The 27,152-nt window shown below is 37.7% G+C and overlaps 1 protein-coding gene and 1 long non-coding RNA gene across 3 annotated transcripts in view; one reads left to right on the top strand and one right to left on the bottom strand.

Moving 5' to 3' along the window:
- Positions 1 to 24,725, top strand: part of tmem121ab (transmembrane protein 121Ab) — a 32,536-nt gene extending 7,811 nt beyond the window's left edge. The window contains exon 2 of the mRNA XM_077711505.1: positions 21,286 to 24,725. Coding sequence (XP_077567631.1) covers positions 21,906 to 22,850 — 945 coding nt within the window. The 5' untranslated portion in view covers positions 21,286 to 21,905 and the 3' untranslated portion in view covers positions 22,851 to 24,725. The remainder of the gene's footprint in view (positions 1 to 21,285) is intronic.
- LOC144192419 (uncharacterized) overlaps positions 1 to 27,152 on the bottom strand; it is a 97,626-nt gene that overhangs the window by 68,815 nt on the left and 1,659 nt on the right. For both annotated transcript variants that reach the window (XR_013325117.1, XR_013325118.1), the window contains exon 4: positions 26,281 to 26,439. This is a non-coding gene — a long non-coding RNA (uncharacterized LOC144192419). The remainder of the gene's footprint in view (positions 1 to 26,280; positions 26,440 to 27,152) is intronic.

Here is a 27,152-nt window from a genome sequence, read left to right as displayed (position 1 = left end):
CTTGAACCCCGGAGGCAGCACTGCAGGGTGACTGCTAGTATGCGCCAGGCTGAGAGCAGCTGTAACAATAGCGTAAATCAGAATAAATGTAGATGAATTGTGACAGGGGAGGGGTGGGAAACCAGTCTCCGTCAGCCAGGCTGCAGCTACCAACAGTGGACTGATTAGTTTGCAGTAGCAGCCGCTTTCTGGGGGGATGCATGCTCTTGGTAGTGAGAGGCAGAAACATCTGCTAGTGTGTCACTGCCTCTGGCTGTAGAGGACTTGTCTCTCCCTCTCTCTTTAGATTTCTCAGCTTCTCTGCTCTTCCTTCAGCCATCACTGCCTATAACCTCATCTCACCTCCTTGTATTCCCTCACTTCTTGAAGCACTTAACAGCAACATCAACAAAAACCCAGCAGTCATGTAGTCCTTAAATGTACTGCCGCTGTCCAGAAAGTGTCAACACATAAAACAGTTTTTCTAAGTCCCTCCCTTGCCAAGTCACTTTGTAAGGTACTACTTTAAGGAAAAGATTCATCTAGGCAAAATAATGATAGATGAGGATGAAACAGTTTGTGCTTTGCCTGAAATGTGAAGCAATTAATTCAATTATTGAATACTTTGAGGCCCATTTTTGCAAACACATTATTCCCAGATCAGTATGAGATTGATTAGTAGGATTTGATCAGGTTTGCATCACTTTCACAGGTTATGTACAAACTCTGTGCATACCAATTTTATAACTATAACAAATAAGAAGGGGGGGGGGAGTCTTACAGATAATTGCCCTTGCAAGCTCTTCATAAAAATCAGGCGTACTTTTATGTATAACTACAACATATTTTCCTCTATAAATATCTTAACAATTCACATTTTTCCAAAATAACCATACTCATCCAACTCTTCCTCTACTGTCAGCACATTAATGATTATTATCTGCTGTCAAATCAATAAACACATGCTGCGTCCAGCCCGTATTACATAACCGTGCCATATTAGCACAACACAATCAATAGGCTTAACTAGAGACTGTCTGTCTTTTAAAAAAAAATCATACTAACATTTTTCCATACAGAGTATTAACACTTACCAATGCACACACTATTTTTTCCATATTTTTCTCTGCATTTAATGGTCGGCAAAGTATAAAAACATGGTCATTGTTCAGAATTTCCTCTATATATTAGTTACAGTCTTACACCAAAAATTGTTATATGTATTTTAATGATATTATTTTAAAAAGTCAATGTTGCAGAGGTCTATCAGTACCATCATGCAACATAATACAATATAGTGTATATATATTGCACTGTTATTTCCTACCCTTGTAGTGTTAAACCAACCTGTACAGTTTTTTATTTGTAATTTTTAAAGAAGCCTCATGAGACACAACAGTCAAGTTCTGAATTCTTTTTACCAAGGCTTCAAACAGGCTATTTATGTGGGTGTTGCTCCTAGAACAGGAAATGTGGCAATGTTGGGTGCTTCATCTTAGTCCACACAGCTCTCTGGCAGCATGGCCGAAATGTGCTGCCCACAGTTTCAAGTCAGAGCCAAAGACACGGGCTACAGCCACCACGAACAGCAGCAGACCGGAAAGCTTCATCATCCAGAAAACATGCTCATTTATCCAGAGTTGTCCAGAACATAAAGGGATTACTCGAAGATGTACAAAAGAAAAAGTCTCAGACTTCCTTGTTTTGCTGGCTTTGTCGGGTTCTTTTATGTGCATTATATTCGATTCCTCTAATTCAAAGTGGCTTTTCCTTCAGTGTTTTCACTTAATCTATTCAACTCCCAGAAGCATGATGCCTTTGAACATTATTCTTGGCCTCCACAGATCAATATCAACTATGTTGTGCATCAGTCTGTTCATAATGACTCACATTTACTTGCAATAGATTTTTTTCCTTGCATCAACATCTCAGTGGAGACAAATCAGCATATGCTATTCGCAGTAAATACCATCTAAATACTATCTTGGACAAATATCAGATCTCTGGTGTCTCACAAAGCTTTCCATCACTCCGAATATTGAAAAGTGACAGAATTGAAGCGCAGAAATTCCACATCACAGCAGTCAGTCAGTCGGTCGGTCTGATGCAATCGGCTTCGGAATCAAACAACTAAGAAGTCAGGGAGGCGCACCACGGGAGCAGACCGACAAGATGTCATATAATTGCCTTACAAGTGCACTACTCAGTCACTGTTTAGCCTTCAGAGGCGGTTGACAGGAGTCAAAGAGGTCATTCAAGCGAAGACTGCCTTGCGTCAGTGTCTTTGGTGCGTTTTACAAGATTTCTGCCAATAGCCATCGTAAGCAACAAGGCAGGCTGCTCCCTTCAATGCACTGAGAACATTTTTCCAAGCACAACATACCAGATCACATATACAAAGATATTTGAACTGTCCTGTCCTATGTTAACAATAGTGTTTCAGAAAAATCTAGCTTAAAAAATACTCTATATAGTTGTACTGTATAGCAGGGAAAGGGAATCTATGGCTCGGGAGCCATATATGGCTCTTTCCATGGGTGCATATGGCTCTCCACTGACCTGTGAGGTAAAATTAGCAAATCAGCCTAACAATGTTGTCAAAAGAATTCTTGTTATGAGACTTTTTGTACTTTAAAAGTGGTGAAATGACAAAAAAAATCACATATTTTCATATATTTTTACTTTTCAATTCTGAGAATGGCTCTCAAGAAATAACATTATGAAATGTGAATGATTTATGGCTCTCTCTGTCAAAAAGGTTCCCGACCCCTGCTGTATAGTATATATAGTACTGCATTTGTCTATTGTACACATGTAACCGTTATAAATCGGGTTATCATTTCGATAGAGTTGTTCAAGCTATTTAATTAAAAGGTGCGGGTCGTCTAATGAAGATGTTTTATCGTTCTCTCCCAAGTTATTTTACTAAAAGGTCAAGTTTATGTTCCCCCTGTTAAGATTGCTATCATTTGTCCGCCATCTTGGCCTAAAAGCTGCTTTAAAATCAAGACGCAGTTAATGATCTTGTTTCCATCTAAAAGGACAAAGGATCACTGTAGAGTGATAGAAAAAAATTAACCAAATGATGTCAAGATTTTAATTGGATCAATTAGTCAACACTCAAAAATACGGATTAAATATTAATTTCAATGCATTTGACATCCATCGCATTAAAAGACACGAAATGTAATACATCTTCCAAACTGCACAACACTCTTCACACTTTCCACCAATTTGGCATTAGAAAAGCTTCAACGCAGACTTAATCATGGATGAAGATGTTCATCAATATCCAGTCTTAACACTTAAGCCCATTTAAGACTCCTGTTCTGCTTCGGCAGCACCCCGCCAAGTTTTTTCCATCAGTCTGACTTCCGTCTCAAACTAAAAAAAAAAGTCACTTTGTGGAGGTCCTATACTCTAGATCAGATATGGGCAAACTACGGCCAGTGGGCCACATCAGGCCCACCAGGCTTTTTAATCTGGCCCGCCGACGTGTTTCACAGCCCCTCTATCTTCTTTAAATGACATTTTAATATTTCTTAATACATTCCTTATTACTTGACTTTGTACTTTATACTTATTACTTTCCTTTTTACTTGACTTTGTACTTTATACTTATTGCTTTAATGAGTGAGTATGTTAATACTTTAGTCCTTTTTTTCTGTTTATGTTTCATAAGTACTGTTAACGGATGCACTTTTTTATATGTTTCATATCTTGTGCTGACCCGGCCCATCTATCAAATTTTTAAAGTCATTGTCACCCCCCCGGCCCAAAAGTTTGCCTACCCCTGCTTTAGATATACATCTTGTCACCTTGAGCATCACAGTAGGAAACTAAAGGTATATGATATCCTTCACCAAGATTGTCCAAGATCAGCGCAACAGGTTTTGCCCTCTAAACCACGATGAGAGACCTTGTCTCGATGTTTCAGCCTTGGCAAACGAGACATGGTACATCAGGCTTAAGTCAAAACTCAAGTGAGATAAGAGGAGGAGGAAGGAGGTAAAAAAAAAAAAAAGGCCGCCATCGCTGCAGGTGTGCGGCTGTACGCCAACGATAGAACGCTTGTGTCGTTCATCGGCTTGCTGCTCACGACTTCAGTTAATTATTCACCGGGGTTGTGCTGCAGAGATGAACTGAGTGGCTCTGGGATAAAGGCACTGAAGGGGGAAGATGGAATTATAAAAGCTAATGACAGCGCTCTGACTGAATTGTAATTTCTTCAAATTGATTTTGAAGAGGCTCGCCGACCTAACTACCGTAGACAATGTCTACGTTACTTTTCAAAATCACACTATAAGTGGACACTTTGACAACTGTCCTTTTGTTCTAATCCATTCTCTCAAAAATTGAATTATCTTACAAACATACGGAAGGTCAGAACAAATGCTATAATGTTTCATCTCAATTCTGCCAATTGTTTTATAAGATAACCAGGAAAACGCTTGAAGGGGAAATTGTATAGCAATGTGACCTTAATAAAAACTACAAATCACCTGAAGATAAAGAGATTTTTTTCCCTCTTTCATTGCCATAGCAACCCCAGATAACCTACTTTGGTGGTCTATGATATTGAATGCAAATCCGTGACCCCGATGTCAATTCAAACGGGTGCCATGCAGTAAAATGAATGCGTAGTCTGCAAATTCTAATGACATTGCTTCACTTTAAAAAGGTGAAGTTTTTACTGCATTTCATTTGTCAGTAAGAACAAAAAAAAAAAGCTGCTATTTGCCCAAAATGATGAGCACAAGAATCAATGGATCACCAATAAATGCTAGAAAATAGTGCTGGGTAATTCTATGGTACTTTCACACTATAATTATTATCTGAAATTAAAAAATACTCATTTTTTTCTAATAAATTGATGATATTATCACTAATATTTGAGGGTATTTGACTCTAATACAGTCAAAATGAAGGGCTTCTGTCAAAATGTGAATTTAGGTCATTGCTTGTCCATGTTTTTTTTGGGGATAGCAGAGTAGGAACTCATGAAATAAAATAATTGATACATTGAATTCAGTCAATTTTTCAGCCTAGTCCAAATCCCCATAGCAACCCATTTGAACAACACAGGAGACAACATGATCTTAAAACGCGAAACCCATCCCTGCGGATAAATTTGAACTTAAGCACAACTATTTAATTGGTATTGCATGCAAGCATCCACAAAGAAATAATTCCAACTCACAATAACATGTATGAAGTTTCAAAAAGAAATGTCAGCATGCCTTGCTCAAGGGTGACAACGATGCAGACTAAATTTGACCCAAAAAAAAAATCTCCTTGGAGACTCAGTCGCCATTTTTATTATGGACGATATACTAACAAGAGTAAACCCTTTTGAGTTTATCACAAGGGAAATGTTCCAGACTTAACCATGATACTGTAAGCATGCAAAAATATTCACAAGTGTATTTTTTCTTTGCTCTTAGGGGGAGTAAAAAAAAAATACTATTACTGGCGCTCAGTTGGATGTGATGAACTTCTCTGCCTCTTTTTCCTGCTGTTAACTATGCAATATTTTTTCCAGTAGACGTCACTGCTCGGGGCTGCGCAATGTGGTACCGCGCTAGAGGCATAGAAATATAAATTTGGATTTGCTTGCTTTCTTAAAAGCCCAGAAAAAAAGATTGCTTTTAAAATAGAGTATTTATTTTTTTACAAAAATCTTCAAAGCAGAAAAGGGAAATAATTAGAGCTACTTTTTTTCCTACCCTCACCCAGAGTAACCCCAAAAATGCGTCAGTAGTCTACTAGCAAGGTTCATTATTCTTCATCTAAAAAGCCATGCCTGAGTTCTGAGAGTAAAAACTGGATCCCAAGTCATTTGTTTCTCCTCTCCCTGTCTATCTCTTGTCCTTTGTGACCACCACGCCTCCTCACCAATGCCTGTTACCCGGCTAAATGTGCAGCAGGCCGTGGAAAAAGAGCAAAAGGTTCAGTGATTGGCAGAGATAAGGCCTCTAATTAGAAGCGGTGATTGGGTATTGCAGAGGGCGCTTTGCTGGTAGTCAGAGACGAAGAAGACAGACATATTCAGGGCGCCCAACCCTGCCGCAATTAGACACACATCTGCTATCAGCGATCAGTTCAGTGTCCTTACAACAGACGTTCTGACGCATGTCGCCTGTCAATGTCATTCATTGTCCCCCTTTTTCTTTCCTCGTACAACCAGCTGACACGCCTGCCGATTGGTTTTGGAGATACTGGCATTTAGAAGCAAAAAGACACAGTGCAAAAGCCAGACAAATGTTGCCCTAATGCACATATGAGACACACAAAAAAAACTAAAAAACAAAGCCACCATATACTGACCAATACACAACAATAGTACTGGATTTATAAAGCACTATATAGGACAAGGGTAGGGAACCTTTTTGATGGAAAGAGCCATAAACAATTCCTATTTTTTAAATGTTAATTCTTGAGAGTCAAGCTTCAAATTTAAAAGTCAACATAAATGAAAATGTATGCTTTTTTTAGTCACTTCACCACTTTTTAAGTACAAAAAGTCTCTGAATTCTTTTGACAACATTGTTACTAATCAATAAGTATCAATGAGAAAATCATTGGTTAGTGGAGAGCCATATGCACCCATCAAAAGAGCCATATGTGGCTCCCAAGCCATAGGATTCCCTAGCCCTGATATAGGACACGCAAAGAAGCTTTACATTGCAATATTTACCATTTTGGAATATTGTCATTCCTATTATTATACAAATAAGTGTGGAAAAAGAGCTAGTACTACTACTGTTAATATTAAACGCAAATACAATTAAAAGGCATGTGAAGGTTAGATTTAAACTTATAAATAGTTTCACTTTCCGAACAATTTTCATGATATTCAACAGCGATATATAATAACTTGCATATTTTGCACAAGTCTTGACTCTGCAGGTTCCAATGTACACTGTTTTTATTACATTTCTCTCATAAATATATGCATGATTAGAATTTGACACCATAGTAGACATCTGCATAGATTTGTATAATTTACTAGAAAAAATGCATATGTAATAATATAGTCTTCTATTGTTGATGCATACAATTAACATTAACAGCATTCAAGACAGTGGGCGCACCCAACAGAGATTTGACAGCCGGGGTGAAATGCCATGTCGTTTTAGAGCCAAGTTTTATTACTGTAATCTACTCTGCCGACACAGACGTAGCGCCCTCTAGCATCTTCTAAATGGAATAATAGAACATAGCACTACATCAGGTGGCTCTTTGCTGCAGGGCTTTGTCATTCTATCTGTGGAATTTATGATCTTAAAGTTAAGTTAAGGTGGAGTCATCCTTTAGATAATCAAGACTGTGTCAGGTAATGGGTGAAGAGATTATATGAAGTCAAAGGTAGTCTTTGGCACTGCTGGAGAAGGCCATATCAGCATTTTGACATGTGGACTAAAGAAGGCTTCAACATGGAGAGGCAAGGGAGTGCTTGTATTTGACTGTAAGCAAAGATATCGCTCAACCGAGAGAGCCACTGACAGGGAACATTTCTGGAGTAGGCGTAATCCATAACTGGGGAAACAGGCTCTTTAAGTACTCTCTCTCTTTGAGGTTGCGTGATATTAATTGATAGGCCACTTAGTAATTTTGCACACCATTTGTCTTAAGTTGGCCACCTATTTTTCTCCATTTTTTTCTTTTTTTGTGTCCGCAGTTAAGAATTTCTACTAGGTTATTAATATAATTTTGATCGACTACATCATGCTAACCAGATGAAAATGTGTTCTTATAAATATTGAATTTGTTAAGAATTTAGTATTGTGGGTCTGCATTGTTTTCTACACAGAACGGAGACAAAATATTGCTGACTTTAACCAAAATGCATGCGTTTTCTTCCAATTATCACAGTATGTAACCCATTTGACTCCTTTTTGAGTACGATTTGCAAAAACATGACAAATCTTAAAATGCAGTATAAAGTACACCTGTCTGTAATTTAATATACTCTGAGATAGTGTAAAAAATTGCTTATTTACATAAAATAACTGTACAATCTCAGGCAACTCATATTTTTTTGTATGAATTGTAATATCTCCACCTAAAGATGTATTTATTTCTTCCATTAAACCACTAAACACAACTAAAATAAGTCAATCTTTGCAGTACATTGCTCAGTATTCTGAACTCTTGATAAGATGTAGCGATTAGAATAAATCTACCAATAAATCTGGCATCCCAGATATAAAAATATGTTAAAACAGCATGTTTTTGGATGTAATCTTGACATGATCATTGAAAAATAAACCCCACACTACCTGATTGAATCTAAAACAATCAATGAGCATAAGAATAAAGAATGTTTCGACCTTATCTATGATTTAGCTCCATTGTGTACTTCCATTCACATCGCCCATCCATGCTATCTCACTATGTAAAGATAAAGTATGTGAGCTTGGCCTTCAACACCAAACCCTGAGGGAACTGTAGCATTGCAAATGTCCGGTATAATCGTGAGCAAGAGAAGATTGTTGGCTCTGTGTGGGATGTGAGGAAGGCTCAGCCGTATCCCCTTAGCGCAGGTCAAACAGGCTCAGTGAGATAGAGGGGGAAAAAGCAGGGCAGCTCAGATATGAAGGGAACGAGTGGGAGTGTCTGCTTGAAAAAAAAAAGGGAAGGGATCTTTGAAAGAAATAGCAAAATGGAAGCACTTTCTCCTAGTGGGTGCTCAGCAAGAGGAAGAAGAAACAAAATATGTATTCAGATCTTTGTAGTAAGGATTTCTATTACCCAGTACAGCTGGAGAGGGAGATGTCGTTTGGTATTATTGGGGAAAGTACTCCCTCAAGACAGTATAGTGAAAGAAGAGCTAAGGTGTGGGATAGAAAAAGAGAAATGTGGAAAAAAAGACAAGTAATGGTGCATAATTGGAATAGTTATCATTTTGGTAGGGATGCTTTAAGGATGAGAACAAGCTTATTTGTTTTCTTAACATCTTACTAAAATGTCTGAGGTTGTAGAATTGTTATAAGATAAAAGATTGATATGAGAAGATGATACGAATCAAGCGTTTTAATTTTGCATTTGACTGTAAAGAATGGCTGATAAGCCAAACTGTTTCACAGAACAAATTATGAACATCAACCTTTGTGGCTCTATTGATATTTTTTTACCAACTGGCCTTGCTACTACTTTGAAATGATATTGATGTAATTAATACTCCCACTGAGCACAGCATTATAACTCAACCCCAATAATAGCCAAAGTAGTTTGACAAAAATGAATTTCCTTTTTAGATTAATGCAGTACTATTTCTTATAGAATGTAGTACTTTTTTATGTGTATGTGTATATGTGTATATGTATGTGTATATGTATGTGTATATGTATATATGTATGTGTATATATATATATATATATATATATATATATATATATATATATATATATATATATATATATATATATATATATATATATATATATATATATATATATATATATATATATATATATATATATATATATATATATATATATATATATATATATATATATATATATATATATATATATATATATATATATATATATATATATATATATATATATATATATTTATATATTAATTGATATAGTGACATGTGATGGGTGCTGAAATTTAACCAAAGATTCATCCTATATTACTCCTAATAGAAATGTGAATAGCCATATCTTATAATTATATTTCCAAAATGTTTTTCTGTTCAGGGGCAACTCTAAGCTTCTTTTGCAAGACTTCCTTCAGCTGCTGTCAAGACACATTTTATGTTTCCATCTTTTCCGTTGCGCTTGTGTTATTAAAGCATTGCTTAGGGGATGCAGAGGCACTCAAGTCTCATAGAATTGGTTATCGCGGGACAGAGTGAAGGCTGGCTGTTTATTTGAATGGCCTTTAACTGGAAGGGAGAGATGCACTGCTTAAATGTCCCTTGCTTCGTTTCTCTCCCTTCAACCAATGTAAAGCATCACAGTGTTCATTAGCATATGAGCATGGCTGTATGCTTGTATGATGAAAGCGAGCGGGTGAAGGATAGCAGGGGAGCGCGGAATTATTTATGGCCACAGTGGTCTATAATTAGCAAAAAACTAAATTGCATGTCAACATGGACGGCAGTTAATTTGGGTCCTGCTTCTGTCAAGCGGGATTACAAATGTTTGGGGTAGTACAGCAGTGTTGGTCAAAAGAAAATCAAATAGGATTGCCTATGTGTTATTATTATTATTTTTTTAGACCTAACTGAGTGATGCTAAAGCAAAAATGTAATTTATAGTGGAATTTTCATGGTTATATGTGGTCTTTTAAAGCCTTTCCATCCTATTTATGCATATGTATTTGCATAAAAAATGGTTTGAAGGGAGAAAATTATCAATATATGCGACAAATGAGTTTATATTTATTATACAAATGGTCTATAAGTGGAGGAAAACTAGTACAAGGTTTAAGTAGTGTTTTATGGTTGCATATTGCTTTGCAGAGTGAGACTGCCTTTTTGTTTAGTACATATAAACTATAGAAATGGAATGATAATTATGAAATGAGCCAAGCAGAAAGAGGTAATAATTTTAAAGGTCAAATCCTAAATTGTTGCTCAAACTTTAAAAAGTGAACTTGCAATACATCTCAATAATATCTGTGCTACAAAAGGTGGAATTTAATGTATGCATCATTTTCAGTTATGATATGATTATCATTATTTCAAACCGTTATTGAACAAAAAGGACAATTGAAAACACCCTCATTTGCGATGCCGCCACAATACCTCACAAAATGTCACTATCTGACTTCATGAATTAAAATTAGAGATGAATTAGTAGATGCTCGCGACCCCATTGTGGGGCTGTTCATATTAGACAAGTAAATTTGCTATAATACATAATGCTCGGGCTACAGATCATCCTAAAGCTTGTAGCCTGCTGAACTACAAGTCCTGGCATCATTGAGTTTCTGGATTTACACCAATGAACAGTCTGTTGCAAATTATCACGTTAATTACCCCTAAGCTATGAACAGATTCCACAAAGTGTCACATTTTCCGTAATTATCACTCAGGGTGAAAAGTGCACTGAATGAAATACCCAAGGTGTAATTGTTACTAAATGACACAACTAAAGACATAACTGTCTGGCACTAAGGTACCCTACAAAAAAAGGCTATATTTTGACAAGAAAACCTACCCTGCTTGTATTGTATTGTATTTCAAAAAAAGGGAAAAAAAGTGGGAAGAACAGTGAACAGCCTTTACAAATGCACCCATCTATGTATTTCTATGTGCTTTTGTTCCACATTTATGCAAAAAAAAAGATAATTAAAGCCCACCATGGCAGGATGTCAACAAATTTGAACATACTGATTGTCATCCCAACCCCTGTGAATTATTGACACAGTCTATTCGGCATTTGGGAGATGGAATAACACTATTTTGTCACTAAAGAAGTATGAGCTGCTTTGCAAATTTGAAACATTCCCACTAGATATTATAGAGCCTGCCTCACTACTTATCTTTACGACACTTTACCTGACTCTTGAGAGGTTGAACTGTTCCACTCTGGATTCCCTCTAACCCTTGAAAAGACTGTCACAGAGTTCTAAAGAGCGTGAGGGGATGTTGGAAGCTGTGTTCCGACTACATAAAGAGTAACTAAAGCCCAGTGCCTCTTTCAAACTTAATAGATCCACCGAGACAAAAAATAAAACAGCTATCCATCATGGTAAAGCTGAGCCTCCTGTTTCCCAACGTGCTGGTTAACCAGCCAAGTACATTCAATGGCAGGCTGATTTCTCTTGGCATTTAGAAGAATTGTACCAAGATACCATTTGTTTGTTGGACTATCACGCATTGTTAGATTCCCGCACTGAGCAAAAGGGGGCGGTCGTGCGTGCTGGGATTCGGGGAAATGGCGGACGGCCACAGTTCATTGTACGTAGGTATGTTTGCAAATGGAATAGAATGACTTTTTTCTTCTCCTATTGTGAAGTATTCTCTTTTGAAGATATTTTTTCTATACATAAAACGCTATATGAATATTTCCACTGCTTTTTCCCCCTAAAATGAACAAGACCTTATTTTGCATGGCTTTATATCACAACTCTGCCTCATTATTAACAGGTTCTGAGTGAAAATCTGAACTCTGGCCTTTGTTTGCATGCTCTCTCTATGGGTTATCTCACTCTGACCTTCTCCCACGCTCTATAAATATGCCTATTAGCATAAGTGAATAATTATATTTTTTGATAAGTGTGCACAGTTGTCTATAGGTGCTGGTATAGTGCTTTTTTTTCTTAGCTAAAGTCAGCTCCTCTACTCATTTGTGACCCTAATTAGAATAAGTGTTGTAGGCAATGAAGAGATAGATAAGGTTTCAAAAGATGGAGTGACGTTAGGGCTTTCTCCCTGCAGCTAGTATGTCGACAACCTTGCTTTACCAACGACCTATCCTTCAATTCTGAGCCAAAGCCAGAAGCTCTCGGTATCAAACTCCCTTGCCAACAACTCCTTATAAGGACTTCTTCATCCTTGGCCCAGTTACTCCCACGTTCCTCTTGAGGCATTGGATGGAAAAGTCAATGAACTCAAAGCTGCCAATCTCCACAAACTGATCATGGTTCAGATTCAGTTGACCATTCCACCCATTGACCTTCAGCTGTGAGTATAAGGAATATTTCTCTTTTGTAAGAGATGTCTATTCTTTCTTCTAAAAGGATGGAGAACTGTTCTTTATTAGCTGTCAGATGAGATGATGAGATTTAGTCGAGATTGATTTCAATGACATTTGGATGGCCATTTTCCTTATTAGTTGTCTATAGAGAAGACGAAGAAAAGCAAATTCCAACTACATCATGTTTTAAGTCGTCCAGAATTTGGCGTCTGTTCAAGGAGGGCAAAATTAATTGGAATTTGAGTTCTATTCATACTTGACAGCTCTTTTCAAGTTGAATCCACAAAGCCCCAAACATTTGTCAAAAAGCTTGAAACTCTGATTTATTTGCACATGCCACAGCAGTCTCTAATCCGGAGTAAAAATGTTGTTTCCCGTTCCATTACCATGCAAATCAGGGTTCAACTTCAGAAGCAAAAAACACTTTTAAAACTCTTTGAAAATACTTTTGCAACATTTTCCCCAAATACTTCCCAAATCCCACCCGCCAAAATAATAATAATAAAGATATACAAAAGGTTAAATAATGTATTATGTAGTTAAAATGAACCCACAAATTGAGGCGTCTACTGAAACATCAATACTATTTTCTCCATTTTTTTTTTTTTGGAGTTGGATTTTCATACATGACTTATCGGGAAGGAAATTTCGAACTTCATCCGCCATTAATCCTCAGCCGATAATATTTAAATCCTCTGCTTAGCAATCCATTTTAACTCCTGGCTCATTAGTAGCACATCAAATCCTCTGTGTATCACATCTCTTTTGCCTTTTAATCAATCACACGCAACAGCAACCTTTGCACGGTTGCATCTCTTTACCACTCAGTCTCCGCCATTTTTCACTGTTTCTTTTGCCTACCACTAAATATTAAAGGTGACAGATGTGTGCATGTTTTTTTCCCCAAACTCAAGACGGCTCATGAAGTCCAAGTACTTACATTTTTTATCTACACTTGATATTTCATTATCAACTTGATAGTGCGTAGTGTTCTAGTGATTCAGCTGTTCTTGACAGGGTATTATTTTTGAGAATTTTTGTGAGTATATGCATCACTTTTCTCAGATGAATACTGAAGAAGACCTGTGAGATATTTGTCTTTGAAAAGTCATTTTGCCCACTAGTGAAATAGAGCAAGCAGTAAAAAAACGTGACTTGAATGCAACTATATTTATTTAGGGGGGGTCAAATTTGACATGGTTATAGTAAGCTCAAGAGTGGGGGAATAGCCAGAATGCATGATGGGAGTTAAATGTCAATTGGCAAAGCAATTTAATTGATTTTGATGAATGATTACATGAATTCTGATGTTTGACAGAAGCTCAAGTGTGTACTTGTATACTTTTATTATAGGAAACTGAGTTATGGCATTGAATTTTATCATTGAATGATTTCAGTCAATACACTGTGTTTACCATAAGGGGCTAAAAAAAAGCATTACACTGTAATTCATTTATTAAATCTGTCATTTTGCATTACATTTGAATTCTAAGTTTAGATGACATTTGCGTGCCTAATGAAGCGATCAAGCTTTTGGGTGAGAGTACCAACCTTTAGTTTCTAAAAGCACAGCAATGAAACTGTCACCTATACATTTTAAAAAAGATAACATATATGCGCATCTGAATTTCTTTTAAGTCAGCAAAAAGCAGCATGTTGGAACCTTAATTACTTGTATAGCAAATCAATTGCACTCATTTAAATTTGTTATAGTACCAACCTTATTGGTTTACCACTGCAAAACTCCAAAGCACAGTCTAATCTAGCAATAATAAGATTTTCTCCCAATTCCTTTGATGAATACCGGTGTCTATTGTAAGCTTCCCGTCAGTACTCATTCCCTTTTACCTGATTTCGTTAGACAGTTATGGTCGATGCTTAGGAACTCAGTATGTAATGAATTGGCTTGGGGCGGCGTGAGTGTCTGACATTTCTTGCACGAGTGTAACTCGGTTTAATAATGGAGTAAAAGACATTGAATATCCTTTTTTTTTGGGCTTGTAAAATTGGGTTACCTCCTTCATCTCCTGACTGGTGCCCGTACTTTTGTAATTGAACTGGCTTGTGTAGTCGATAGCTAATGCCTATCACGCAGGTAGTCTGTTGGAACAGTCAATTTAAATCGACTACTTGAACCTACAAGTACAAGCATGTATGCGGAGGGGGGGGGGGACTTGTAATTGCCTCAAGTCACGTGTTTTCACATTTAGACATTAATAATAATTGTAAATTTCATTAGAAATGCGTTGCATAACTTCATTATCTTTTAATGTTAGTGTTGGATTAATTCTGTAATTCAAATGTATATATATGTGTGTGCATTTAATCATTCTTGTATGAGAGCTCGGGATCGTGTTTACTGGAAGATGGGACTGACCTTTACCACAGAACGCAGACCTAGAAGGACACTTAAGAAGATGCTGATGCAGCATGATCGCTATCCAAACAAGTAGATCATAAAAAAGATGCTAATTTAATTAAATATATATAATTGAATCAGATGTCCCCCTGTATTGTTCTAAAACTATATTAAAATATAATTATTAATGAACCTAACAGTTAGGGATAGTTAATTTTTGATTGCCGTCCCAATGACAATTGTATAATCTGATGTGATTTGCTTTATATGAATAAAGCTATATTAAATTATGTTATAGTATTTTCCAACTGCGGATATTATTCCTATCTGCAAATGTGTTGTAGTAACCTTCATAAGAATAAGTGCCTAACCTATGGGACAGCATTTCTTTCAGATAAATCTGATGCGAGTGGAATTCTTTGTGGAGGTAGCGCTATTCAGCAGGTGAACTTTTAGAGTGTCTCGTCTCATCGGGCCAACCTCCAGTCATTTGTGAGATGTGAGGTGGCTCTTTTATTCACTTTGATGATGACTCACTCATTCCGGCATGCCTCATATCGTTCCCCGGTTCTGTGATTAGAAATACCCGATGATTGACACCACAGAGAATAGGGGCAATTTCAAGGGCACCAAATGTGGACCCTGTCTGTGACGCCGAGTTAAGCCCTATTCCCCATGAGGGAACAACGTAAGTTCAGTTATTTTAGTTAACTTCCCAATATAATCATGTACAGCCAATGTGGTAGAATAAAAAAATATCAATATTTGAAAAGATAACCTCACTGCCACATGCAAATTTAATATGAAGCTCGCTTTTTTTTTTTGCTGAGGAAGTACAATAAAACTGGGAGTGCATCATTGATTTGTTTTTCTAACTGTCATGAACAGCCAATACATGAAGTACAGTTGTGTTTGGTGTGTATTTTCAGTATAGGGAGTTAAAATGTTATTTCTGAACCTATTTTTACTGCAGTATTCTTTATAAATCACATTCAACAAACTGAGTTTGGGTTATGACTTGAACTATAAGTACTTTAAGACACAAGCTTGCTCACAAAACAAATAGAATCTTATGTCAAGGCACTACTGGAATCAAAACAACGTTCTTTTAACAGTCATATACAAGCTGTCAATCATTCTCCATGAAAATTGTCCTTATTATGTTCCAAGGTGAGCTGGACAGCAGTCAATCATAGGAAATATATTATCAAATAACTATTTCTAATTGCATTCATTTCACACATATTAAGCCTCTTAGGGCCATATAATTACAAGTATTTCCATGTATACATTCTTGACATTCTCTTAAAAATTACACAGCAAGACTGCAATACTATTGCTCTCCTATACTGGCAATTTTAGTTTTTTAATCTAACAACAAATCCTGGTCACGTCTCACCGAAAAAAAACCACAAAAATGCCATTGTGCAGCCTTTCTTTAATTCATTGTGCGTGATTTACTGAACAATAGCACTCAAGTGAAAAGCTCAGAGAGGATAGGAGCAACACATTGGAGTGTCAGGCCAGGCCAGGGCATGCAGCAACTTATCCTCCATCTTGTGCAGTGCACATTTAATTTTTCCCTGCGCTTGATCAACAGCCGTCGCTATTTAGAGGCGGTGACACGACCGCGATAGATGACGGTTTATTTCCAGCTATGTGCTCTCATGAACCTTCTTTGCTTATCGCACAACATGACAAGGTGAATGAAGGTGATTATGATTAGTCACAATAGAATGAAAATACGCCCTCAATAGTGTGTGTGTGGAGTAAACTGACTTTTGTGGGAACACAAACAAGGATGTTTCAAATACTAAAACCACTACACGACCACAATCGATCCCGTGAGCACAACTTTATTCCGATTCGCAAAACAAGGCAAAGTCATTCCCAGGATGAGAGCGAGACGCTTTCAGAGATTAACATTAGAGCACTTTGCCATGTTCTAATCGGACCCGGATGGGGCCGATTCTGCGTCACGCTTCCCAGACTGTGAATGATGGGATCATCATGTGACCCATAAACATGAAATCCCATCAGTAAGAAAGACTGGCTTTATACAATTCGGAACACTGTCACTGTATGGTGAGTATGTGTGAAAACCATTTGTTTAATTGGGCTATGATGGCTAGATAAAAGGCAGAATGACACTCAACCAGTAGTCTGGATCTGGTGTCCTTCACTCTATAAGCTTTTGCAGATTTGTGCAGTAACATTTCTACAGATTTGAGTGAAGGAAATCAGACATTTTTCACTTCCTAGTTGGAAAATGAATTGGAAATGGCCTCCAAAATGGAGTTCTGACTTGGGGGAAAATTGACTACCTCGGATGTAGTAATCGCATTTCACACAACAATGGCCAATGGGCTATCAAAAAAAGCAACATGTGTTAGTTATAATAGATCGGAATTCAACTGTATGTCTATCAGAGCTGTGCTCTATAATGATATAACATTTATATTATATCAAAACAGGACTTGTCTGTATTATTCCATAAAATTGAGTTTTTTTCCCCCCATCTTTTTATGATCATGGCTGCCTGAAAGAGTGAAAGTTTCATATCAGGACAAATGATCTATTCACAAAATGTGTAAATACAAGTTTAGTGCAAATTTCTTGTTTTGTTTTGATGGGTTAGTTTGACTTTTATGGCATCTTTAATCAACTTAGCTGGTGAGAGCTGAAACAAAGCAAATAAGTGATGCTTTCTTGTTAAAAGAACGTTGATTTAACAAGGAGGGAAACATGGCCTAAAGCAAAAGCGGTCTTTGAAGGCATCAGGTAAGAGAGTCATCAGCCCAAAGCTTCGCAAGAAAATGAGTTCACCGCCATAAATGTGCACTCACTTCCAGCTCTCATCTGAAAGACTTTATTACCCTCCAGCTTGAGGGTTTAACAGCACAAGTTGTAGTTTAGGCTGGATTTATACTAACAACCTGTATGTGTACTACGCCCTCAAAATACAGATGATCGCAAGTATAAAAAAAGCATTACATATCCTTGAAAATAGCTTGAACTGACTCTTAAAAATTGCTTAAATTCAGATCCACAGCTTAAGAATACTAATTAACAACCACCCAAATTCTTAAAGCGAAATTAATAATTCACAAAGCCAGTTAGATCCAGTTCTAAATCCTAAAAAACAATTGTACAACAAAGCATATATGCAACTAGGTTTTCCACCATAAAAATATCACTCTTTAACACAATGTGAAAACAACAATGAAAAATAATGACTCGCCATCCAAGTTCATTAAATTCCTGCTACATAAAAAGCGGGTGCATCTCATAGTTGCCCCTAAATTTAAGACCACACAATTCAATATCATTACACTAATATCAGTTTTTTAGGTAAGATAAGTTTTTTCTTATAACATGTAAATGATTCTCAGCATCCTCCTAATTAACTGCCAATTATTCACCATCTTAGCACTCTAATCTTTCCATTAGTTTCTGTTCAACAAAATTAATTTTATACATTCAAACCCATGCTTTGATTACTATTTGGCACCATGTTTCTCATCTTAAACAGAATTCCAAGTTAGGGGTTAACGTGACTTTTATACTTGAGAGATTTCATGCAGCTAGAATGCTGAATACTTCAAAAAGTTGATACTTCATCAGAAGTTACGAAACAGGATGAATGTTTTATTAATACATTCATTTTCTGAACTGCTTATCCTATCAAGAGCCTTGAGACCAACCTAGTATTGAACCCTTGACCCCAAAACTATGAGCCCGACGTGCGGATCACTTTTACATCTATATATTTTTAAATAGAAAATGGCCTGGCTCATCATGCTTCATATTCCCGTCAAAAAACATGACTCATCAGGGATTTCAATTGCAAATCAGTTTAACATCAATAGCCTTGCAGTACAAGGACGCAGTCTTACACACATTAAAGAAAGGACTTTAGAGCGACATTTTTTATCCATTAACTACAGGAACTAACATGACATACGTTACTGAAGACCACTATGGTCTTTGAAAATTTCTAATGACTTCAAATATGTGGAAATCGTAATGCAAGTAAAAGCCAGATGGCTATTTAAATACATGGTATGTATAATTTTGAACTTGTTAAAGTGCTCTATGGGAAAATTGACTACTATTACTACTGTAAAATGGCAGATGGCTCCTGAAAATGCACTATATCTCTATCTATGTTCATATCTAAGTATGAAACTGCAAAATATCTCAGCTAATGAACTCTTAATTTAACAGTATGTCTCTGCTGGGTTAGGTAAATTCTGAAGCAATGGCAAAGTTTGCAAAAGTCATTCATAAGATGGGGATATTCATATTCATACCGCATACATGATGGTGGAAACAAAATGACAACTTGAAAATTCATGGATTATCAGTGTGAACGATGAATTTTCACGACATAAATTGAGCCTTTTAAGTGATTCTCCCCGTTGGCGACAACTTGATTGAAATAAATATGACAAGCATGCTTGGATCAAAAGGGGTTGGTTTTATAGTAATGATATTCTGACACTATGGCATTGGTGTGTAAAAAATGGAGTTGATTTCATTTAAAGCTTGTCTTTTTATATACATATACATGTTTTTGTGGTCCACCATAGATGTCCAATAGAAAAAAATGGATAAAAACTACAGAAAATGTATAAATGTTCAGTGTGTTATATATTAAATTCACAAGTGCATCTTTACTACTCCATTTGGTTTAACTCCAGTAACTCCAGGGTATTTTCCAATGTTATTGTAGCAGAAATATAGCTCCAAACCTCCTCGTTATAACATTTTAAATTAATTCTTCTCATAATTACTTTATGGGTGCGACAGGCAGAAACACTTAAATGACTCATTAGTGATTGTGAACAGTATACTTGTAGTAAAGGTCACTGAAGTGTAAATGATTTAAGACTGCACTAAAAATCGACTCACAATATTTCAAAAATGAAAAACATTACAAAACTGGAGCAGCTGCAATAAGCACCATGGACAGCGACATTGATATGGCTAAAATTCAGCACTTAAAAGCAACCAAAGTAGGTTACTAATACAATTTTATAGCGTCGGATTGCTGCAGTAGCTTAAAATATAGTAGTAAGTAGTACAAAGGTAAGAAAAATTTCAGTGGAAGAGTTCAACAATACAAATCTAGTGTTCTGAGAGGAGATGTATTTTTCTTATGCAGGTACTAGCGACTACTGCTGGGTAGTTAATGGCTTTTACAATTATCGCACAGCTTGCACAGTTTGAAGCCCACGGCCTAACCTATGCTGTGTTGGCCTCAAATGGACAATGGAGACCCAATAATTAGATTTAAATGCACTTTCAAGCACAGTGGCCCATAAAAAAACATTTAAAAAGTAATGCAGCTAATTGATCAATGCGGCAAATGCATGACATGATTGTTGTTGTGATTAAACGGCTACCATGGTTTTCTATTAGTAGCCTTATTAGAGCTATGGTTTCAGTTTGACATGGTTCTAGGACTTAAAACTACTAAAATATCTATTTTATTGTTTTTTTTAATTAAAATACTAACAACAAGTTTCACTATAAATGGAAATATGATCATATTTTCCATTAAGAGGCTAAAAAAATGAATTGGGACCATTTTTCGGTCACTTATTTCAAAAGGAATCATATCTTTGTGATGATGTCTGACCAATCGACAACCATAATGGAGTCACTTCAAAAAGATTGACAAAACCTCCACAACACCTGCATGAAAAATGCCAATGTGCTAGTCCACTCATGCATGCACTGAATTCTACTGAAACGTACAAGAGCGCTAGCGCTTGTTTTACTTTGTAAAATGTCACTCCGTCAACATGTAGGAAATGAAGTATTTGTTTATTCATTTGCTCTGGCCTCAAATTGAAACTGTAGTGCGAGGTAATGATGCAGAAAAATGAAGCGCAAAAGGGATATATGTACTCTAAGTGGCTGCTGTGTGCTGACTTGCGAATGAGCTTCACTATTTGGCTCTCCTATCGAAATGACACCGCCGTTTGCTGAATAGAATTTCATCCGAACATAAGAAAGGCATGCTTTTAGATGACCATAGACATATGCCAAACACTCCGGAAAGAAAGGTGAAGCAATCTTATTATACCTTGTCTTGTCCTATATGCATTGGTGCCAAGCTGACACATCACTTGACTCCTCACGTGTGCATTCGCTTCTGGCAATGACAACTATGTTATATACCCTGTGGTGCTGACAGCTTTCTCTCTCCTATCCCACCTTACCACCCTCCTACCACCACCACCCCTACCCCTTCTTAATTTCATCTTTTTCCTCCAGGCTGAGGAGAAGCTGCCACGTGGCAAAAAAAGCAGGAGGAGAGAAAGAGAGAGAGAGGCAAGGATGGATATCCAACCTCGTGTAAGAGCCTCCCCGCGGGGATGCCGGCGTAGGACGCAAGGCCTCACGGGCCGTTGACCTGCTGTCTCTGTGATTTATGGCGGCTTTGGGAGGGGGGAGGCTCCAGGCCACTGCAGACTCCTTGCGTTCTCCTCCATCTATGTTCACCCGCACGCAGTGGCGCCATCTACAGGAGGCCTATGTACGTATAGGAATCCTCGGCACGCGTGTGCATGCATAAGCATAAACCCAAGAGCAAGAACGGCATTCTATGTCGTCTGGTAATCCTGAAATCGACGCCTCTCTCAACATTTCTGCACTGCGCCAATCCCCGTCACGCGCCTGTTAGACAAAGCCAACTGTGGGAGTGTGTGTGGATTATCATCCGTCATGGCGTGTCTTCGGTCGAGCCCCCGGGATTGCTACTTGTGGGGGGGCTCCTAGTTAAGTCCATGGAAGCACGACGAGTTTCAAAGTGAGCCTGTTGTTCCTCAACTGTGGTAGGGCAATCCCAGCAAAAGGTGTGAAGGGGCAGGTGATACCTAATAGGTGAGCTCGCCATGGTGTTGCCGCCCCCCGACAAACGCCATGTGTGCTTGACCACCATTGTCATCATGACCAGCATGGCCTTCATGGACGCCTATCTGGTGGAGCAGAACCAGGGTCCCCGAAAAATCGGCGTCTGCATCATAGTGCTAGTCGGGGATGTGTGTTTTCTCATCGTACTTCGCTACGTAGCCGTGTGGGTCGGGGCAGAAGTCCGCACCGCCCGGCGAGGGTACGCCATGATCCTCTGGTTCTTGTACATCTTCGTACTGGAGATCAAGCTCTACTTTGTGTTCCAGAATTGTAAAGCAGACAGGAAGAGTCTGGAAACAGTGGCCAGGAAAGCATTGACGTTACTATTATCCGTGTGTGTCCCTGGCTTGTACCTGGTTCTTGTGGCTCTGGACAGCATGGAATATGTCAGAACTTTCCGCAAGAAGGAAGACATGCGGAGCCGCTTATTCTGGGTGGCGCTGGATTTACTAGACCTCCTGGACATCCAAGCCAATCTATGGGAGCCCCAACGCACAGGTCTGCCCATCTGGGCTGAGGGCTTGATGTTCTTCTACTGCTACATTTTGCTCCTCATCCTCCCCTGCGTATCGCTCAGCGAAATCAGCATGCAGGGAGAGCATATGACCCCCCAGAAGATGATGCTATACCCCGTCCTAAGCCTGGTTACCATCAACATGGTCACTATCCTCATCCGAGGGGTCAACATGGTGCTGTTCCAGGACAGCAGAGTGTCTACCATATTTGTCGGCAAGAACGTGGTAGCCATTGCCACCAAGGCCTCCACATTTCTGGAATACCGTCGGCAGGTGAAAGAATTCCCACATCCCCAGAACGCCATGGCTATGGAATTGCAGCAGAACTCGGTGGGCCATACGCAAACGCTGCCTAACGCCACCACGTTGCCGCATGAACCCACACCAGCGCAGGATGTCATTGACACATGACCACCAAAGCCCACCATTGAACTTAATGGGGAAGATTCACAAGAGCCTAAAGATAAACGGCTTTTACAGTATGATGTGGTAGCTTGACTTACGACTGGCCCAAAATGTTCTCTGTCTATGTTTTGTATTGAAAAGCGACATCTGACTTATGAAAATGCGACTCAGAGCTCATGACACTGCAGTTGGAATCAATGGTTAATTTTGAGATCTAAAAACGAGGCTGCTACTGCAAATCTAATGGAGCACTTTCTAACCACTTGTCAGCCAACCACTATAGTTAATTACTTTACAATGCTCTCAAAGAAAAAGTGCCTCTTCGTGAATAAAAATGAAAGAGTACTAGAAAAATTGACGAAAGGGAGCTGTGTTTTTGGAGGAATATACATTTATTGGCTATAATTTTTGTAATGGGAAAGAAGATAATAGCAAGTTTAGCCTGACATAATGAAGCAGTTGTGATTAAAAATAGAGATTGAAATATGATAATGTATGATCTTTTGGCCATAGTTTTGCAGCCCTAGTGTCATGTATATTGTTAAAAAAATAATAATCAATATTTGGGATTCTCAAAAGTAACTACTTGACTTCCAGTTTAACCAAACCTTCAGCTGCATAACACTTTATAATCTTTCACATTGTCTACTTTATTCCTATTTTTCCAGAGTTATTTAAAAATGTGTTTAAATGTTTCTTTTCTATAGCTAAATGACGCGCTTCAATTCATTTTAAATGGTAAACGATAAAAAAAAGATAAACTGAGTGACAAAGAAACTCGTAAGTCAGGGTACTACAGTATTGTGTTTTTAACCCTTTCCAGGTTTTAAAAGAGTTCTACCAATATTGAGAGACTCCAAACTCTGTGGAACAGTAAATTTATGTTGTGTAAAAAAAAAAAAATAGTCCTCTCTCCTGTGATCGTCTTTCATCTCTTAAAGGTCAGCAGTACCAGCGCCAAACGAGGAAACGTTTAACTTGCTGGTTTTCCCGCAATCGGGGCAAAAGAGGAGCAGATGGTGACAAACGGCCACTGCGAGCCACTGTAATGCGGCAGGAGGTCAATGGCGGCCCGATACTCGGCCTTGTGCGTTTGTTTTCTGGACGCTGCGGCCCCGGGGCACCGTGACGCTTTGGAACTACAGATTTGATTAAAAGTAAAGCACTGGGCCGACCACAGAGCACACGCACAAATGCACATGGTGTGCATTACGCCGGGAGCGTGAACGTCTAAGTGCATGCACCCCGTTATATATGATGTACGGTATGTTTGCGCGCGTGTGTGTGTGTGTGTGTGTGTGTGTGTGTGTGTGTGTGTGTGTGTGTGTGTGTGTGTGTGTGTGTGTGTGTGTGTGTGTGTGTGTGTGTGTGTGTGTGTGTGTGTGTGCAAATGTAGGTTTGTTCGCCACCAGGGGTTTGTTTATTACAGATCATTTGTAATGCAAGTGTGTGGAAAAAGGGCGAGAAAACTATGTGTGATGTCAGGAAAAAAATAAAATAGACCTTTAGACATTTTATTTCTTAACTGTACATTCCTCTGAAGGGTCTCAGAAGGTGAAATGATATATTCAAAAGTATTATGAGTGTTTTATTTACGAGACACGGAAAGGAAAGTACGTGGAATAGACTTTTAATTCTCAGTCAACTTATTGGCAGCCATGAAAGCTGATAGACGTCCAATCCATTTGTTTCAGAAAGACACGTTATTAAGTCATTTAAATGCTTAGATGGATCACAAGAGTAACATAATTGGGTGTCTATTATCATCAATGACACTGAAAGAGTTCATTATGATTTGTATTCTTGATATTGCTGTTGTTATGATTATCCTGTACATTGCGAGTGAGAGGCTAATGTTTTAATAAAGAAAACTGCTCTGAATATTGTTGCTACTTTTCATGTTGTTAAAATGGACTGGCGAGGGGAGTTAAAAGAAAAAATATATAAATATACACATACATACATAAAGTACTACATTTGGCATACAACCAGCTAATAGACTACAAGTACACTACTCAGTGAATTAAGTAATTTGGGGAAACAACTCTCCCACATGCTCACAAAGTACAAAACCTATAGAAAATAGATGTAGCCGAATTATAATAGACGAATATTACACACAAACCTGATTGGCTTTGCGTGGCAAAAGCCACAATGCAAACAAATACTGAGCGGTTTAATTTTGCAACCCTCAAAACACAAACACATTCATCGCTAAAATAGACTAAGATGGCAGATGAAGTGTGTTCTGGTATTTTTTGTTTTAATGCCACAGAATCACAAATGTGCAGTGCACTGACATTCAAAGGAGTTGAACGTCCTGCCAAAAACATTTTGCTAGCCAGGTTAACAATATGCTGCCCAACATGCCAGAGTGATGAATGTTCTAAATATGAAAAACATGCATAATTAAACTCCTACTAACTCCCTCTACATTCAGTCATTCTGGAAATGTATTTTCAACTGAGGCCATAATGCCAATATTGGCAAACTATACTTGGCTACATAACTATTTGGCTTATGGGCCTTGTTTGCATAATAAATGCAAAATTTTGCAACCTTAAATAAAGGTCAGGTCATCAATATATTATGAAATAATCGGGTTATAATACAATGTAGCACTACTCCACAATCCACAGCCAAAATAAACATTCTCCTACACAACCGAATACATGAATAAAGCTTACCAGAAGCTTTAATTACATTTTGTTTTATACACTACACTAAAAAAGACCGACTTCAGCAAAAATAATTAAAAACTACTTTTTTAAACAGTGGGGATTTCCCTACAGGGTTTGATGAGATATATATTTTTTTTATCTCCACTTTATCCAAGCCATGCCAGCAGACATTTAAGTGGAATCCATATAAAAGTTATGGCTACCAAACAGACAAAGAGACTTTCTAAACACGCATGTATAAAGCTGCTAAGCAAGCAGAAGTAGAAGGCCAACAACCAACCAGAGGGCATCACTCAGTGCTATGTAATTGCTCGCAGATGTCTGTTCCACTGTGTAATGTCCCTTTTGCTCATTTGGCGGAAAATGTCATCTTGTGTTTTTGCTCCACAACACTATATACAACAGGGCCCCGTTTGCCTTTTTAACTGATGAGTACACGGGCTTTTTTTGCCAGTGAATGACTGATTACACAGTAGCTATGTGGAAAATCTCTGTGAATTTGTTCCAAGGTCAAACATTTGAGGAATATTTATTAATTTACAATTATTAAGCTTCTTGCAAATGCGGAAATTGAGTTGGCCCTTTTCCTATTGATTGCAAATAATATATTTATGCTGTATTTTTAATATATGCTCATTCATAAGTTGAGTTTAGTCTACTTTTATGTACCTTCGTAAGTTACATATGTTGACACTGTTATAACCCATTTCTATAAAAAAAAAAACATTTTCATAAATATAATACTTTTCACTCACCATTTGATGCTTCAGGCGTGGAAACCATTTGGTTTATACATGTTGGATAGATCGATGATCCAATCTGGTTTATCAATGTTGGATAGATTGATGATCCAATCTGGTTTATCGATGTTGGATAGTTTGATGATCCACAAAAATATCCCAATCTTTCAAGCCCTGAAACAATACAACAAATGTCAAAATATTGCAAAGAAAAAATGACTAATATGCACAGTATTCTTTCTACTAAGTGTTAGCTTCATTTTTAGTTATCTTTTATATAATATAAAACAACACAAGGAGACATCTTTGGCGTTACTTGCAACCCTTACATTCCGACATCGTCCTGGTCACAAATGATTCTGGCGTGTGGCAATTTCTCCTGCCCATTTAAGGCCACCAATCAAAACAATTACAAGGTTATTGATTAATTCAATTGCGTAAGCAAAAACAACAGCGAGAACAATCATCGTACCAGACAAATTGAAGAAGCTCTCATACAAAAATGATAAAATGCACACAATAGTATTAGAGAATGAACCCAACACTAAGTCAAATAACTGGCCTCTAATTCTTGGAAGGTATTCAAAGCTGTAAATGCAGTACTTTATCCACAGCGGGTTGAAAAAAGAAAACTATGATTATCTTTTCTTCAAGTGCAGAAATGAATAACAAGTACAATTTTAAAAGAACCACTTAAGGGATTGGGATATGGTGAAAAGTTTTGATTACCCTTTTGAGTATAAAATAAGCGACCAAGTAAATGGCCCACCGATAGTTTCCCATAGTTCGAAGTAGCTGGAGACTCAATTAGAGTCAATTAAAACACCAGTGTACTTAATATCTTGATTTTGTTACAAGACCTTCCATGCAGTCATTTTTGTTCACAG

The sequence above is a fragment of the Stigmatopora nigra genome, unplaced genomic scaffold (assembly GCF_051989575.1).
Source record: "Stigmatopora nigra isolate UIUO_SnigA unplaced genomic scaffold, RoL_Snig_1.1 HiC_scaffold_26, whole genome shotgun sequence".
NCBI classification, from domain to species: Eukaryota; Metazoa; Chordata; class Actinopteri; order Syngnathiformes; family Syngnathidae; genus Stigmatopora; species Stigmatopora nigra.
This window is presented reverse-complemented; position numbering and strand designations above follow the sequence as displayed.